The sequence below is a fragment of the Cervus elaphus genome, chromosome 23 (assembly GCF_910594005.1).
Source record: "Cervus elaphus chromosome 23, mCerEla1.1, whole genome shotgun sequence".
In the NCBI taxonomy this organism is placed as follows: Eukaryota; Metazoa; Chordata; class Mammalia; order Artiodactyla; family Cervidae; genus Cervus; species Cervus elaphus.
The window spans coordinates 73,059,498-73,076,219 of record NC_057837.1 but is presented as its reverse complement, the minus strand read 5'-3'; the positions used below and the strand labels follow the sequence as shown (position 1 = coordinate 73,076,219).

General features: G+C 49.7%; 2 protein-coding genes across 2 annotated transcripts in view; both read right to left on the bottom strand.

The window, feature by feature from the left end:
* Positions 1–4,449: 4,449 nt before the first annotated feature.
* On the bottom strand, positions 4,450–6,779 carry DBNDD2 (dysbindin domain containing 2). The gene is made up of 3 exons (XM_043882754.1): positions 6,641–6,779; positions 6,313–6,450; positions 4,450–5,207 (listed from the first exon to the last, which is right to left on the bottom strand). Exons 1-3 carry the CDS (start codon positions 6,777–6,779, stop codon positions 4,999–5,001), a joined length of 486 nt encoding a protein of 161 aa, XP_043738689.1. The 3' UTR covers positions 4,450–4,998.
* Positions 6,656–16,722, bottom strand: part of SYS1 (SYS1 golgi trafficking protein) — a 31,363-nt gene continuing 21,296 nt past the window's right edge. Inside the window, exon 4 of the mRNA XM_043882760.1 lies at positions 6,656–6,787. Within this exon, the coding sequence (XP_043738695.1) occupies positions 6,781–6,787 (7 nt within the window). The 3' untranslated portion in view covers positions 6,656–6,780. The remainder of the gene's footprint in view (positions 6,788–16,722) is intronic.

Sequence of the window (16,722 nt, the reverse complement as noted above, 5' to 3'; positions counted from 1 at the left end):
GTATATGGATGAACATACTTTCAGGGTTATTGTAAGGATCAGAAATTAGGTGCATGTAGAATCTGGAATGGAGTAAGTCCTTAGTAACTTCTGCAAGCCATTACTCAAAAAAAAAAAAAAAAAAACCTCTATGAGGTGCATACCTGTGTGTGCATGCTAAGTCGCTTCAGCTGTGCCTGACTCTTTGCAACCCTATGGGCTGTAACCTGCCATGCTCCTCTGTCCATGGGATTCTCCAGGCAAAAACACTGGAGTGGGTTGCCATGCCCTCCTTCAGAGGATCTTCCTGACCCAGGGACTGAACCTGCATCTCTTGCAGTTTCTACATTGTAGGCAGATTCTCTACTGCTGAGCCACCAGGGAAGCCCACTCTATGAAGAAGGTACTATTATATCCATTTTACAGATGAGTAAACTGAGGTACATAAACCGAGATAACTGCCTAAGATCACAATGAGTCAGAACTCGAGTCCACACTACCAACTTCAAAAAAAATGTTAAGGTAGTTGCAATTACGATAATGATTACTTTGTACTTCTATGCTTTGTTTTCTTTTGAAATTGCCTGTCCCCATCACTCAAGATCCAGCCACCCCCAGAGAAGACTTACCTTCTCCCTCTCTGGTGCTACAGCCCACTTTATATTTCCATTATCTGTGACCATGTCCCTTCCTGGAAGAACTCTTGGCCACATTAGTATTTCTGTTGCCTAAGCAAGGAAGCTAGCACAGAGTGGGGGCTCAGTAATGTCCGAATGAACAAACAAACTTGACAACCATTCCACGTTGTCCCCACATCGTTGTGCTGTTCACAGTATCAAGTCTTGTGCACTTCTGGGGACGGCTGCAGTGTGAGTCGTCCAGGGAATCTTCCACTGAGATGTGGCCCCTCCACAGCACAGGATTCTATAGGAGGAGGCTGTCTTCTTCCCTCTGCTTCAGGGTCTATGACAAGCCTGTGCCACAGACAGAAGATGCCACACTGTGGTTTAGAGGCTGAAAGCTGGGCTGCTTGCCTCGGAGTTGGCACCAAGTCATCACCCCCATCTCCAAGGGCCCTCTGTGGCCTCAAAAAAACAGTCGGCCGGAGATGCTGGCTCTGAGGGCCAGCCAAGGCCCTGTGGTTTGGCAGAAGAAGAGATCATTGTCCAAACAGGAAGTGGTCCTGGGGTCTCAGCTGACCCTAGATTTTCCCAGGCAGGGCTGGGGCTCATAGCAGCTGAACTGAAGGCTCCCCATAGACTCACAAACAATTCCACCCCTCCGGAGTGCTGTAGATCTCTCTCCCCAGCCAGGCTCCCTACCCCCATTAGCACTGTATGCCCAGGGTTGTTGACATGTGGATAGCAAACTGGTCAGGCTAGCTTCCCACCATTCACCCTGGATGGGGAGTGGGGGGATACCAGGAACTGAGAAACCCTGAGCTGAGCTGCAGATATCATGGGGTACAGCCCAGGAGAAGGCTCAGCCGCTGAAGTCAGGAGGTTGAGAAGACCATGTCTTCTGTGTGCAGTGAAGTCACTGGCAACCCAGAAAAGCCACAAAATTTAACATGAGGCTGGGCCCTGGCCCAGCTTAGTGGATGATCTCAACTTGGACACAGACTTTTAGACAAAAGACGCACAGAACTCCCACCAGTTTTTCAGTAGTACTAGGAAAAGCACTTAAGAACTGTCACTTACAGCGGCCCCCTGCAGGGATGGAAGCAAAATGGGGCTATTTGGAAGCCTGCAGCCCTGTCACTCAGCCTGAACTGCACAGAGAGGTTTGAGATTTAGGCTAAAGGTCACTGATCCCATGGATGGTTTGATGTATGAAGGGAGGTGGGATGATTTATTTTTCCTAAGATGAAAAATGACTTGATGTTCCTTAAGGTTAGGTCCTATAACCCTCCCTTCATTCCATCTTTCCCTGGGTAAGCTCACTGACACCCATGGCACGCTCATCACCTATACACTGATAACTCATGTATTGATCTTCCAACCCAATCGTTTCTTCTAAATCCCACACTCACAGGTCCAAACGCTTACTCAAAATGTCCTCTTGGTCTCCAAAGCACCTCAAACTCAACATGTCCAAAACCCAATTCATGACCCACTTCTCAAATCTGGCCCTCTCCTAAATTCTCCATATGGATGAAGAAAAACTCCGAACCATTCCGCCGCACAAGGCAGAGGCAATGGTGACGCCCTTCAACCAGTCCTCGCTCACACCCACCTATCTATAAATATTTCGAAATTTGCCTCCCCAACATCTCTTCATTCCTTCCACTTTTCTACATCCCCCACCTCCACCCTGTCCCATTTTTATCTGGATGGTTGCAACCATCTCCTGGTTTCCAGACATCCACTCTGGTCCCCTCCAATCAGTACATCTCTACAAGGAGTCCTTCCAGCCATTCTTCCCCTCAACTACTCCTACCCCGCCTTCAGATTTCAGCTCAGAACCACTTCCTCCAGGCAAATACCTCGTGACCTTTCTTAATAGGATATTAACTCCTTCCTCAAACGAGTCCTAGTTGCAGTTTTACATTTGGGCCCCAGTACACCCTGAACTCCCTAAGCATAAGACTGGGTCTTTTGTGTGTGTGTGTCTGTGGGTGTGCTACTACCACACCCCCAAGACCAAACTCAGTGTCTTACACATGTTAAACGCAGACATTTAATACTTATTGAGTGAATGTCATTTGTTTATACTCACCCTCAACCCAGTTAAACTAATCATCACCACTGTCTTTTGGTCCACTGTTATCTCTGGGGCTTCCCTGGTGGCTCAGAGGGTAAAGCATCTGCCTGCAGTGCAGGAGACCTGGGTTTGACCCCTGGGTCAGGAAGATCCCCTGGAGAAGGAAATGGCAACCCACTCCAGTACTCTTGCCTGGAAAATCCCATGGACAGAGGAGCCTGGTAGGCTACAGTCCACGGGGTCGCAAGAGTCGGACACGACTGAGCAACTTCACTTTACTTTACTTTATCTCTTGCATGGATTATTGTGTTATGTCTGTCTGTCCAGAGCACGCCCTCTTCCAGTATGTTTTCTACACTTCAGCCAGAATTATCTTTTTAACAAGAAGTGTCAATCACTTGTAATTCTTCATTACTCCCAGTAAAGTTCAAATTTGTAATGTGTAAACTGCTAGTTATCTACCCAATGATGACTGTCCTCTTATTTCTTAGTAACATAACCCTGATTTTAACAAGACAGCAGGGGGCCCTACTAAAAGGGGGCTTCTGAGAGGTTTGACAGGAAGTATAGAAATCAGACACATTGGTAATTAAAACTTGAAGGGTTATTATCTTTCCAAAGGCCAGGATTTCCTTTCTTCTAGATAATGCTGTGTCCCTATAAAATACCTGTAAATGAAATATTACTCATGTTACCAAGTTCTGCCAATGAGATGAAAATGGATGCTACTGGTTCGAACTTCCAAATAAGGTTCTCAAAGTGGGAACAGACAGCGACCCGTGCCTCTTTTGCCCCTCCTTAATTTCTTCGCCTGCTTTCCACCAGTTTCAAGGACTGGGGACTCAACAGCCATTCTAAAGACATGAGGTATCAATGAGAATTCCAGCCATGTGCCTTAGATGGCTGAGTAAAAACAGCCAAAAAGGACCTTGGTGTCCAATAACTGTAGAACTTTGGACTTCTTTTATGTGAGGAAACAAAATTTATATCTTAAGTCACTGATATTTTCCTAGCAGTTAAACTGAAACTTGATACTGGCTTTAAAGTATTTCCTCATCTGACCTTTGTCAGATCTTAATCCTCCCTAATCTCCTACTCAAATTTAACAATTCAGCTATGCTGAATGTTTTTCAGTTCCTCAAGAATATTTCTCTCCATTTAAAGTTATTCCAAGCTGCTCTTTCTGCCTGGATTACAGCGCCCCCCCACACCACACACACCCCCTCCAGCTAACTCCTTCTTATCCTTTGGATCCCAGCCTGAAAACCAGCTCTCCAGTGACCACGTGAGCTAGATTAAGATGCTCCTCTTTTCTGGTAACAGAAGAGTTCCTCATCATGCTACTCATTATGCTCAGAACTGTGGTATTTTCTTGATTTTCTCCTCCCTGAAAGCAGGAAGCCTATCGTGTTCGAAACTGTATTCCAAATGTCCAGCTAATTCCAAATAACTCCTTCTGGAATAAACAGAGCAAGTGAATGATGGGAATATGGGCTTTCCTGGTGGCTCAGTCGGTAAAGAATCAGCCCTCCAATGCAGGGGACCCGGTTCAATCCCTGGGTGGGGAAGATCTGCTGGAGAAGGGAATGGCACCCACTCCTGTATTCTTGCCTGGAAAGTCCCATGGACAGGGGAGCCTGGTGGGCTACACTCCATGAGGTCACAAAGAGTCAGACAAGACTTAGAGACTAAACCACCACCAGAGAGCTAAAGAAATATATTGGGTTTGATATCTGTCCAATGTGAAAGATGAATGGGAATGGTTGGTATATTGTTATCTGTTTATTATTCACACCGTGCCCTGTTCCAAAAAGGATGGAAGGAAGCAGGATGGCTGCAGGACCATCTCCCTGGGAGTGTTAAGGAGTTCACGTCCTCTTAGAGACACTGGTTTAGGAGACTCAGGACAGTCTGGAGGAGGGAAGAGTGCTAAGAAAAGCAGTGGCATCTCACCCTATCTCATCTTCCATCTCCTCACTCGTGGGCCCTACTTCAGGAGTAAACCAAAACCATCGTATTTTCTTGATTTTTTTTCTCCTCCATGAAGGCAGGGCGCCTGTCTTGTTCAAAACTATATTCCATATGCCCAGCTAATTCCAAATATTCTAACGAATAGCGGAAGGATGCAGCAGGGGAAGGTTAGCAGTAAAGCAGGAGCGGGTTAATTCCCAGGAAGGCACACCATCCCACCCTCCTTTCCTCCCCCTGGTGCCTACTGCCGTAAAGAGTCTGGTCTTCTCCGAAGGGCTCTGGCCGGGCCTGGGGTCTCCAGTGGAGACGAGGCAGCTCACACAGTCTGTAGGTGGGGGCCCACTGCTAGCTGCAGGCTCCAGGCTCTGCCCCGCCGTCATGGCCTCCATCCTCCTCCTCGTCAGACTGTGCCAGGGGCGTGTCTGCTCCGCCGTCACTGGCATCGGGGCTGTGCGGGTTGGTGGAGGAGTCGGAGGACGAGGAGGAAGTACGAGATGTCGTCCGGTCTGGCGTGGGCACTGGCAGGCTCGGCTCCTCAGGACAGTCGTCCGCCCCTGCCCAGAGAGAAGAGCCGGTCATGGCCACGAACAGGGGTTCAGAGGACTCTCGGAGAGGATGTGGCCAGGAGACACTGAGGCTCAGGGAGTTGGCCAGTCACCCCGCCAGTCTCCTGGCTCCCAGTTCCCCTCACTTCACTAAGCTCTAGAGTGGAATCAATCAAGTTGCAAGTTCAAGTTCTAGATACGTCACTTCACTTCCATGCTACTGAGAAGCTTTGGGCAAGTCACTTCCCCTCTCAAGGACTCTGCTCCTCCTCTGTAAAATAGGGGCGCCAACATTCCAGAGGGGTTCTCAGGACAAAATGTGAGAATGCTTATAAAATGTCTGGCACGCACACACAAAAAAATGTCTGGCACATAATATGCCATCAATAATAGCAGCACTTTTAAGTAAGACAGTATCCACTAATATCTTACACGTTAAGCATGTGGGCTTTGGAATCAAGACAGCCACGGTTCGAATCCAGCTTTTCCACTTTCTGGCTCTGTGACAATTTCTCTGAGTCTAAAATCCTTCTTTCATGTATATATAAATATACATATATATATATATAGTATGACATGTGAGATCTTAGTTCCCCAACCAGGGTTCAAATCCATGCCCCCTGTGGTGGAACGCACAGAGTCTTAACCACTGGATCACCGGGGAAGTCCCTCTAATGTCTTTCTTTATAACATGGGAATAATCCCACCAGCCCTAATAGGACATAGTAAGGATTGAGATAATACATGTAAAATTCTTTAGCATGGTATTAGAAACCTAATAAAGTGCTAAATAAATATGAAGATGACTAAAACTGCTTCAGGTGTCTAAAGATCATATTTTTACATTATTTATTAATTATGTTAACTAATTACATTGATTTCACAAATTAAAAAATTGACAAAGACTAAGGCAGTTAGTTGGGCCTGCTGAGAGGTTTGGATTAGGAATCTGTAACCCAGCTTCCCCCAAGGTCAGCTTCCCTAAAATCAGGACAAGCAGCTGCTTCGTGGGTGGAAGAGCCCACGCCAGCCCCTCCGTGCAGACTCCCCCACCCAGCTTTGACATCCAGCTCTGACCAACCAGTGCCCACGGGCCCAAAGCAGAGGGGCATACCAGATGTCTGGGGGGTTGGTGGAGGGTCTTCACATGGCAAGAACACGTCTGCTCCATCTTGATCCCCCAGGTCGATAAGCTCCACTTGCTCAAGTGTGTCCACATTCACCTCCATGGATGAGATACTACCTATGGGGGCTGCAGATCAAGAAGGGGGCAAGTTGGGAGGAGCCAGGCCAACACTGATCAGATGGTCAGAGACATCTGTCAGGTCTGGAGATAGATGTTTAAATGGCCCAGAAAACCATCGGGGAGGGACCAAGGTCCAGGACTATAGGACTTCCTCCCTGCCCCGTCCCAGTCCCTTTTCCCAGGACTCAGAACTCACGTCTGTGTGACTCAAGATGCAGGTGGGACAGGGGGAAGACAAACTCCGTCTCGGGCTGTAAAATGTCCTCGAAGAATTTCTGCCGCTCCCGAAGCCGGAGCTGCTGGCGCTCCAAGGCTGCCCGCGGATTTGGGTCCATGTCAGCTCCTGGAATAGCAAGGAGAGCTGTGAATCGGAGAGGGGACTCCGTTGGGGGCCTGGGCTTGGGGAGCCCCCCTGCAGCCAGGATCCCAGCAGTGGGGCCTCTGGCTGCAGCCTGGACACTCCTGGACTCGACTCCCTCTTTCCCTTCCCTGAAACAAAATCCACTACCACAAAGTTCAAGTCTCACGCAGAGGCAGGGCTGACCCTAGCTCCACAAAGGGGATGTTAGTTCCAGGCACAGCAAGAGAGGCTCCTCTGTATTCAGGGAACACAGCCAATGGCCACGTCTCAGGATCATGCCCTTCGGAAAGGGGCTGGAGGGGCTGGCTCAGCTCAAATGGGGGAGGCATTTTTTCCACTTAATGGACCCAGCCTCTCCTCGGAAGGCGGGGAGAGAGGACAGAATAGAGATCTCAGAGAGGACGGTCCCTTCCTCCAGTGCTGCGACTCCGGTTCCCCCCCTCCCCCGCCATCCTTTAAAACCCAGACAAAAGCTAAAGCATCCCCCTCCTCTCTCTCTCTCTACACATACACACACTATCACCTGCATCCCCTCCAAACCCTGCTCTTAAGTCACAGACTTGACTTCTAGACTTGGCTCTGTTCTTAAGGAAGACATCTTTCTAGCCTCAGTCTCCGCATCGGAAAATGGCATCGTCCTCCTACCTGCCTCTAAACACAAGGCACAGCTCCTGAGGGTGTTCTGTAAAAACCTTCTGCGGTCCCCAGCTATTTAGAGGACATCATCCTTCTCTGCCTCCCACAGCTCTTTATTTGCGCTCCTCTCCTCTGACACATCTCACTGGCCGATCTCCCCACTAGTCAGCGAGCAGCAACTGGAAGGGTGCGATTCAGCCCAGGCCCTCTAGCCCCCCGTGCTGAGAGCTTTCCAGAACCCCCTTCACTCCGATTCGCTCCGCATCACTTCCTGAGCCCATCACCGGAGGCAAGGCAGTAGCTAGCTGGAGGACCAGATCGTCATCCTCCGCAGATTGCCTTCCCCGCCTCATCTGGACTCGGCATGTCCGAGATCCTGGCCAGTCCACTGGGCGCTAAGGGTGGGCCACGAGCGATCCAAACCCCCAGAGGGGCCAGGCAGGGCCAAGGAAGTGGAGGGAGACCATGCGGCCAGAGCTGGCAGCGGAGGAGGGAGACACTGACGCTGATTCCTGGGAAAGGCTCTTAGTGCTGCCGCCCAGGTCACAACGCTAAAAATACCCAGGGCCCCTGGGGCTGTCTGCTCCGGCGGGGGTGCGGGGGAGGGGAAGGGCGAGCCAGAGGGTTGGGGAACCGGAGGGGACCACGGGCTCCGGGACGCCCCCCTCTCTTTCCCTCTCGCCCCCTCAATCCCCGGAGACTGGAGGGGGCTGCCCGCCTGGGGCGCCGCGGAGCTAAGCGCCGGGGAAGGGAAGGGGGTTGTTTACGTAACTGAAGGTGCAGGAGAGAGGGGTGGAGGGAGCTGAAAAGATTTGGGGGGTCGAAGGCGGCCAGAGGCCCGGCCCGTGGTGCAGAGAGCTCCCTCTCGGTCCTGCCCCACCCAAAGTGGAGTCAGAGCGAGCGAAAGAATTCCCTAAAAGGGGACACGCCGCGACCCTGGGGGAAGCGGGGAAGAGGGAGGGGGGCCTCCGGGGGCTGCACTCGCGCTCGCCTCCCCCCCGCGACCCCCGGCCTCTCGCGGCACCTGCGCCCGCCCCGCGGAGCCCCTACCTGCCGCGCCCGGCGCCCCCGCTGACTCAGGCTGTCCGCTCCGGCGCGGCGGCGGCGGCGGGGGCGTGGGAGCGGGCCGTGCCGACCGGGGTGGGGCTGCGCCGCCGGGTCTCCCCGGGGACGGACGGGCCCCGGGAGCCGGGAACGAGGAAGCGGTGGCGGGCGGAAGTGGGGGAGGGGCGGCGGCGGGCACACGCGCTCCTCGCCGGGTGCCGGGCGGCCGCCGGGAGCCCCCACGGGCGCGGGCGCTCGCAGTTCCAGGGCGGGCAAAAAGTTCCAGGCACGCGTTCCGCCCCGCCACTCGCCGGGCCCCCTGGATGCTCCGCCCGGCTCCGCGCGCTCCCGGACACTTGCTGCGCCCCGCCGGCCCGCGGGGACACGGCCCCCCCGCACCCCGCCGCTCCCCGACCCCCCCCGGGGGGCCCCGACGCAACCTCCGCGCGCCGCCACCCGGACTCCCCGGCACCCTCGGCCACGCTCCGCACTTTGAGGCGCGCACCCTTCGAGAAGGCGCTCGCGCGGGAAGAGGGTCTGGGGACCCGCGGCCGCCCATCAAGGCAGGTGCACAGCGGCAGGGGCCCCCTGCCCCTGGGACTCACCCCCACAGCCCACGGTTCCTGGCTCCGGGACGATCAGAGCCGCCGCCCAGCTTTCCAGAGCACTGGGCGGGGTGGGCGCCGGGACAGGGCGGGTCGGGGGTGGAGGGGTGGGCCGCTGCGCCGCGCCCCCAGACGCCGGCGGGGAGCCAACTCCTCCAGAGTGCCGAGAGGGGCGCTGCACGTCCCGGCCGGCGCGGGTGGAGGAGTGAGACGGAAACCGTGGGCCCAGAGGGGAAAGGCTTGCCCCTCTCGCGGTGCCTCCCGGCTCAGACTAGGGCCAGACGCTCCTCCTGGACCGAGGCTCTCTGTTCATTCTCGTTCTCCTCCTCCCTTCCACCCGGCGCCCGCATGTAGATCCAGAAACCTCCCGATTCGGGGTGCGGGGCCGTCGGTCAGAGATGCTTCTGCCGTGGGGTTACTCGATCCTTCATTCAGCAAACATCCACGAGCAAGCCAGAAACTAGGAGTCATCCCTGCCTTCTCCCTGTCCTCCGCTGCCTACATTAAAATACATCTCCATTAACTGTCGATTCTCTTTCCCAAATAATCTTCGCAATACACCGTTCGTCTCCGTTTCCACCACCAACCCTCGCGCGGCTCCATTCTCTCTGGTTTTCTCTCTGGTCCGCTACGCTCCGTCCCCCGCAGCAGTGAGTCATCACTATAGAGTCCAGAGCACTAACCAATGACCCACACGGTCATTTCAACACGCAGGTCTGAGAGGGGTGAAGTGGGGAGGGAGGGGGGAGTCAAGAGGGAGGGGACATATGTATACCTATGGCTGGTTCATGTTGATGTTTGGCGGAAACCAACACAATATCGTAAAGCAATTATCCTTCAATTTAAAATAAATAAATGTTTAAGAAACACACAGGTCTGCTGCGCCACCCTTTGTGAGAATGAAATCCGGGTGCTGATATCTAAGCTTAAATCCCTCCTTTGTCAGAACGAAATGCAGGTGCTGGTGTCTGAGCTGAGTCTTAAATGAGTTCAACTGGCGGAGAAGAGGGGGAAGGGCATACAGTAGGCTGGAGCGGAACGGTGGGGGTGGTGGCGGGTGTGAAGAGTTGTGACCCATTCAGGCTTCTCTGTCAGGGGGCCAGCACTCTGTACAAATACCTAAAGTTCTGCCTCTCCTATTGTACTGAGATCTCCAAACCATCCTGGGAAATAAATACAGCAGGCAACTTTCCCATTATTTTACAAGCAAGGAAACTAGTTTGTGGCCAGCAACAAGTGCAGTAGTCAGGAGCACAGGCCTGGGAACCAGGCCCTCTTGAGTTGTAAACCTAGCTCTGGTGTCTAGCCAGCTGTGTAAACAATTTCTCTGATCCTTGCTTTCTTTGCCTATTAGGTAGGAATAATTAATCCCTACCTCCTGTGAGATAATTCATAAAAAATGCTAAGTGCAGGGCTCGGCACTCTGGAGATGCTCAGTAAACATTAGCTGTTTTGATTGTAATCGCTCCTGAGAAACAGAGGCAACTGCTTTCTTCCACGAATTTCTGAAATTATAGGAAGTATGCTCAATCTTCTACAGAGCTTATTATGTGCCTGTCACTGTTCTAAGTGCTTTGCATGTATTAACTCTTTTAAACCTCTTAATAATAAGAGGTAAATGCTGTTTTTCACTTCCATTTTACAGGTACAGAAACTGAGACATAGAAAGGTGAAGGGACTTGTCCAACTGAGTGATGGAGCAGGAATTCAAAGCCAGGGTGGCTCAGCAGCAAAGAATTCGTCTGCAGTGAAGGAGACCCAAGAGACATGAGTTCTAAATCCCTGGGGGAGGATCCCATGGAGAAGGAGATGGTCACCTGCTCCAGTATCCTTGCCTGGGAAATCCCATGGACAGAGGAGCCTGGGGGGCTACAGTACAAGGGGTCGCAAAGGGTCGAACACGACTCAGCACAGCACAGCACAGGGCTCCACAGCCTGTGCTTAAAACCCCGACTCGCAGTCTGTCCCCCTTTGATCCTGTCGCAGTTTTCATCTTCCAAGAAATATTTTGGTCAGTTTCACTCATTAATGGATGGAGTAGATACTTGGTCCCAGTTTCGAGCACAGAGGAATGAGGCCAAGTCAAAAGTACAGTGGCTAAGAGCTCAGTTCCCCCTTTTCAGGCCTATCCTTGAGAACAGGAATGCATGGATTATTCTGAGCTACCCCCAGCATGGTAACAGATCAGGAACCTCTCTGTCCCTTCTGTTTGCCAGGTATTTGCCACATAAAAGGGTGGAGGCGGGGGAAACATCCAGGTTAGAAATAATTTAGGGGCTAAGCTGGAAGGGCCTTTGCCAACAAAGGTCCAATCAGGTCCGACTAGTCAAAGCTATGGTTTTTCCAGCAATCATGTCTGGATGTGAGAGTTGGACTATAAAGAAAGCTAAGCGCTGAAGAATTGATGCTTTTGAACTGTGGTGTTGGAGAAGACTCTTAAGAGTCCCTTGGACTGCAAGGAGATCAATCCATCCTAAAGGAAATCAGTCCTGAATATTCATTGGAAGGACTGAAGCTGAAGCTGAAACTCCAATACTTTGGCCACCTGATTCGAAGAACTGACTCATTTGAAAAGACCCTGATGCTGGGAAAGACTGAAGGCAGGAGGAGAAGGGGACGACAGATGAGTTGGTTGGATGGCATCACTGACTCAATGGACATGAGTTTGAGTAAACTCTGGGAGTTAGTGATGGACAGGGAGGCCTAGCGTGCTGCGGTTCATGGGGTCACAAAGAGTCGGACATGACTGAGCAACTGAACTGAAGCTGAAAGGGAATAAGTCGCAAGGAAGGCCCAGGCAGCAGACCTAAGGGTGGACGGCAGGAGTTGAAAGGAGCAGTGAGAGAGTAGATGGCTTATACTTCTGGCTTCCATCTAGGATGCTGAAAGCTGGGAAGAGCATCCTACCACACTAAAAACAATTTTTTTAATTGTTAGGTAATTGTAAAATTATTAGTTTTGTTGACCCCATCAGTGAGCTGAGATTGCCAAGCAACTGATTAACCTGAATTATTCCAAAGAAGGGCAGTCACCTCCAAGAAGTAGGATACAGGCACTGGCACACCTATGAAGTTGGAGAAAAGCAATGTCTCCATGCAAACAGGTAAGAAGAGTTCAACTACAAGTTTTATTGCTAAAGGCCCGGTGCAGCTATGAGAGGATAGAATCTATGGGAGTCACAGACACTAAAAGTAATCATAGAAACAAATAAAACAAACCAAAACCAAATTTTGTTCGACTCCTGACAAGATTGACTCAATTCTCTACACTAACAGCCTAAGAAGAAGAGATATAAAGATTTCCAAGCAATCTTAATACTGAGCTCAGTCTCTGCTGTTCTACACATTATGTTCAGAAATAAAAAAGTTATAACACACACATGAAAAGGAACATAACAAAAACAAAACAAAACAAAACCCTGTTTGTCAAGAGACAAAGCAATCAACAGAACCAGACTCCAGACTTAGATAACTCTCTGGAGTTATCTGCCAGAACATTTAAACAACTAAAACAGGATGTGAAAGACTGTGTTGGAAAATATGGACAACCTACAAAAACAGAAGGGGATTGTTAGCAGAGAGGAGTATAAAAAGGAGTCATATGGAAAATTCTAGAAATTTTTAAAACATGTAACAGATTCAAAGAATGCCCTTGTAGGCCTTATCAGTAAACTCAACACAGCTGAGGAAAGAATCAGTAAACTTTAAGATAGGTCAAGAGAGACTACCCAAATGGAAACAGGAAAGAGTGGAACAAAACAAACCCAAAAGAGGGATTTCCCAGGTGGTCCAGTGGCTAAGACTCTGCACTCCCAATGTAGGGGGCCTGGATTCAGTCCCTGGTCTGGGAACTAGATCCCACTTGTTGCAACTAAGAGTTTGAATGCTGCAACTAAAGATCTCGAATGCCACAATAAAGATCAAAGATCCTGAGTGCCACAAGTAAGACCTGGTGCAGGCAAATAAGTATTTTGAAAAGCCTGGAAGATCCAAAGCTAACACCAGCATAATTTGAATCCCACCCACCCACACACACACACACACACACACACACTATTAATAGAAATAATGGTCAATAATTTTCCAAAAATAATGAAAGGACCACAGAGCCAAGAAATGCACAGAATCCAAAAAAATATTAAATACCAGTAGAGAGGACTTCCCTGGTGGTGCAGTGGATAGGAACCCACCTGCTAATGCAGGGCACACTAAAGTTCCGATCCCTGGTGTGGGAAGAGTCCACATGCTACCGAGCACCTAAGTCCATGGGCCAGAACTACTGAGCCGCGTGTTGCAACTCCTGAAGCCCACGCACCTGGAGCCTGTGCTCCGAAGCAAGAGACACCACTGCAATGAAAAGCCTGCACACCGCAACAAGAGAAAGCCCGCTTACAGCAGCTAAAACCCAGCACAGCCAAAAATAATAAATAAATAAATAACAATTTTAAAAAGCAGACTTCAAAAGAAGGATTGTTACCAAGGATGAAGAGGAACATTACCTAATGATAAAAGGTTGTTCATTTCAGCAAGAAGACTTAGCAATCATAAATGTGTATGTGTACATCTAGTAACAGAGCTTCAAAAGCATGAGCTAAAAATAGACCTAAAATAAGAAAGAAAAATCCATAATACAGTTAGAGGATTCAAAGCTTCTCTCTCAGTAATCAGTGAAACAAGTAGACAGAAAGAAAAAGTAAGAATACAGAAATCCGGAACACTATTAACTAGCTGTTCTGATTGACATTTTTATAGCACTTTACCAGCAGAGTAAACATTCTTTTCAACTGCACAAAAACATTCACCAAGATACATCATCTTCTGGGCCATAAAACAAACCTCAACAAATTAAAAAATTTAAATCATAAAAAACATATCTCGTGACTATAAAAGAATGAAAATATAAATAACAACAGAAAGAGATCTGGGAAACACCCCAATACTTGAAATAAAACACAAGACTTCCAAATAACCTTTAACGAGTCAAAGATAAAGTCCAAAAGGAAATTAGAAAAATATCTTGATTGAATAAAATTGAGATGTTGCAACCAGCCACCAAAAAAGCTCCCAATGTTCCTTGCCTTCTGTTTATTCATACTTTTGTATAGCTTCCTTCTGCACGCTATCAAAGTTATTCTATGTGACCAATAAAACACGGCAGATGGTACATCATGTCCATAAAAAAATTTTTAAAGACCACAACTTCCATCATGGGTGTGTATTCTCTCTGTTGTTTGGATCACTCACTCTGGGGGAAGCCAACTATTATATTTTCAACAGCCCTATGGAGAGGCCCACAAGGCAAGAAACTGAAGCTCCAGCCAACAGCCAGTGAAGGACAGAGGCCAGCCAGCAATCCATGAGTGATCATGGAAACTGACTCACTGGCCCCAGCGGAGCCTTAAGATGACTGGAGCCTTGGCCAGTAGCTTGGCGGCAACTTCAGCAGTGACTGAGGCAGAACCACCCAGCTGGAGCCGTCCTGGATTCCTGATGCCAGAACCTTTGGGATGATAAGTGCTTCTTGTTTTGAACTGCTAAATTCACACGTGTGGGGATTTGGGTATTGGGGATTTGGGTATTGTAACAGCACTCTGAAGTGTGGGAGTAGCAGTGGACCGACCTAGACTCAGGAAGAGTGTGCCGAAAGCTCAACATGCTTTGAAAAGGCTGCGAATAGAAGCCTCGAACCCGGGCCTCCTGCACTGGGAGGGCGAAGTCTTACCCACTGGACCATCAGGGAAGTCCCCGCCCAGCATTTTTTTTAATTAACTTATTTATTTTAATTGGAGGCTAATTACTTTACAATATTGTAGTGGTTTTTGCCATACACTGACATGAGTCACCCATGAGTGTACATGTGTCCCCCATCCTGAGTCCCCCTCCCACCTCCCTCCCCATCCCATCCTCAGGGTTATTCCAGTGCACCAGCCCTGAGCACCTGTCTCATGCATCGAACCTGGACTGGTGATCTATTTCACATATGGTAACATACATGTTTCAGTGCTATTCTCTCAAATCATCCCACCCTCGCCTTCTCCCACAGAGTACAAAAGACTGTTCTTTACATCTGTGTCTCTTTTGCTGTCTCACATATAGCCTGCCCAGCATTTTAAACTGCATTTAGTGAGAGAGGTGGGGCTTCCCTGGTGGCTCAGTGGTAAAGTATCCACCTGCCAATGCAGGAGACCTGGGTTCCATCCCTGGGTCAGGAAGATCCCCTGGAGTTGGAAATGGCAACCCACTCCAGGATGCTTGCCTGGAGAATCCAAGGACACCGGTGCCTGGCAGGCTACAGTCCATGGGGTCGCAAAGAGTCGGACATGACAGCATGTGCACACTCAATGGGGGGCGGGGGGCGGTGGGTGGAGAGGAATACATCTACTTCATCTTGTTCAGAACCAGAAATCCTTATTTTATGTTCTCTTTAACCCTGTAAGTCCGAGTGAGAATACTTCTGGATATAGAATCCTTTTAAGATCTTGTGGGTCACTGTGAGTCTTATTCAGGTCCACGCCATTAGACAAAAGCTATGCCTGTGATTCCTCTGAGATAAGCCTTTCTCTCTTAGGCTTCTGCTGAATTGGCTGACAGTCAACACCCTTGAGCTTTCTAGGATTCCTCTTGCTTGATTCAGAGCATCTGTGAGGCACAACCATCATTTCTTTTGAGGTCTTTTATCTGACTGAAGACTACTCTGCTGCATTGCCTGAAATCTTCCCGAGATGCACACAAAAGATTTGATAGTTACATTCTCACTTTCCTTTGACTGTGTTTTTCTGGTGCTGCTGTGGATTTGAGCTTTGCTGGGAAACCATTCTTTAGCTTTACTATCATTTGCCAGGTAGAGGGGCTGAGAATTTTCGACCACAAAGTCCTGGCTCCTTCATGTTTAACAGTTCTTCCTTTTAGCTCAGGATTTCTCAACCTCAGCACTATTGACATCTCAGGCAGGATAATTCTTTTTATTTATTTGTTGGTTGTGCAGGGTCTTCATTGCTTCCTGCAGGCTTTCTCTAATTGCAGTGAGTAGGGGATACTCTCCAGTTCAGTGCACAAGCTTCTCCTTGCCGTGGCTCCTCTTGTTTTGGAGTATGGGCTCTAGATGTGTGGGCTCCAGTAGCTGCAGCACTCTGGCTCAGTAGCTGCGGCCCCCTGGCTCTAGAGCTCGGGCTCAGAAGTTGTGGTCCATGGGCTTAGTTGCTTCATGACATGCGGAATCTTCCCAGACCAGGGATGGAACTCATGTCCCCTGCATTGGTGGCGCATTCTTGTCCACTGTACCACCAGGGAAGTCCCAGGAGGGAGGAGGTGGTGTTGAGAGGGGTTTGCCCATTATAGAACATTCAACAGCATCCCCAGCCTCTACTAACTAGATGCCAGTGGCAACCTCTCCAGGTCTGACAACCAGAAATGTCTCCAGACATTGACAAAGGTCTCCCCGGGAGGCTCCATCATGCTCACTTGAGAACTGCTGCCATTTCCCTACCACCTCTTGTGTTTTACTATAAGCAGCAAGAAGACAGCAAGTTGCACCTTTAACACATGATTTGGGAATATCTTTAGCTAGATCCCAGGCATGTTTTCTGCCTTCCACTTTACCCCACGTGCCGCCAATAAAAGATCCCATGTACCA

What these genes read in the sequence shown, in the direction of transcription:
- DBNDD2 (XM_043882754.1), bottom strand. Translation starts at nt 6,779, where the DNA reads ATGGACCCAAATCCGCGGGCAGCCTTGGAGCGCCAGCAGCTCCGGCTT. An exon ending in GCATCTTGAGTCACACAGAC is followed by an intron (nt 6,451 to 6,640) that starts GTGAGTTCTGAG and finishes CTTGATCTGCAG; the next exon opens with CCCCCATAGGTAGTATCTCA. An exon ending in ACCAACCCCCCAGACATCTG is followed by an intron (nt 5,208 to 6,312) that starts GTATGCCCCTCT and finishes CTCTCTGGGCAG; the next exon opens with GGGCGGACGACTGTCCTGAG.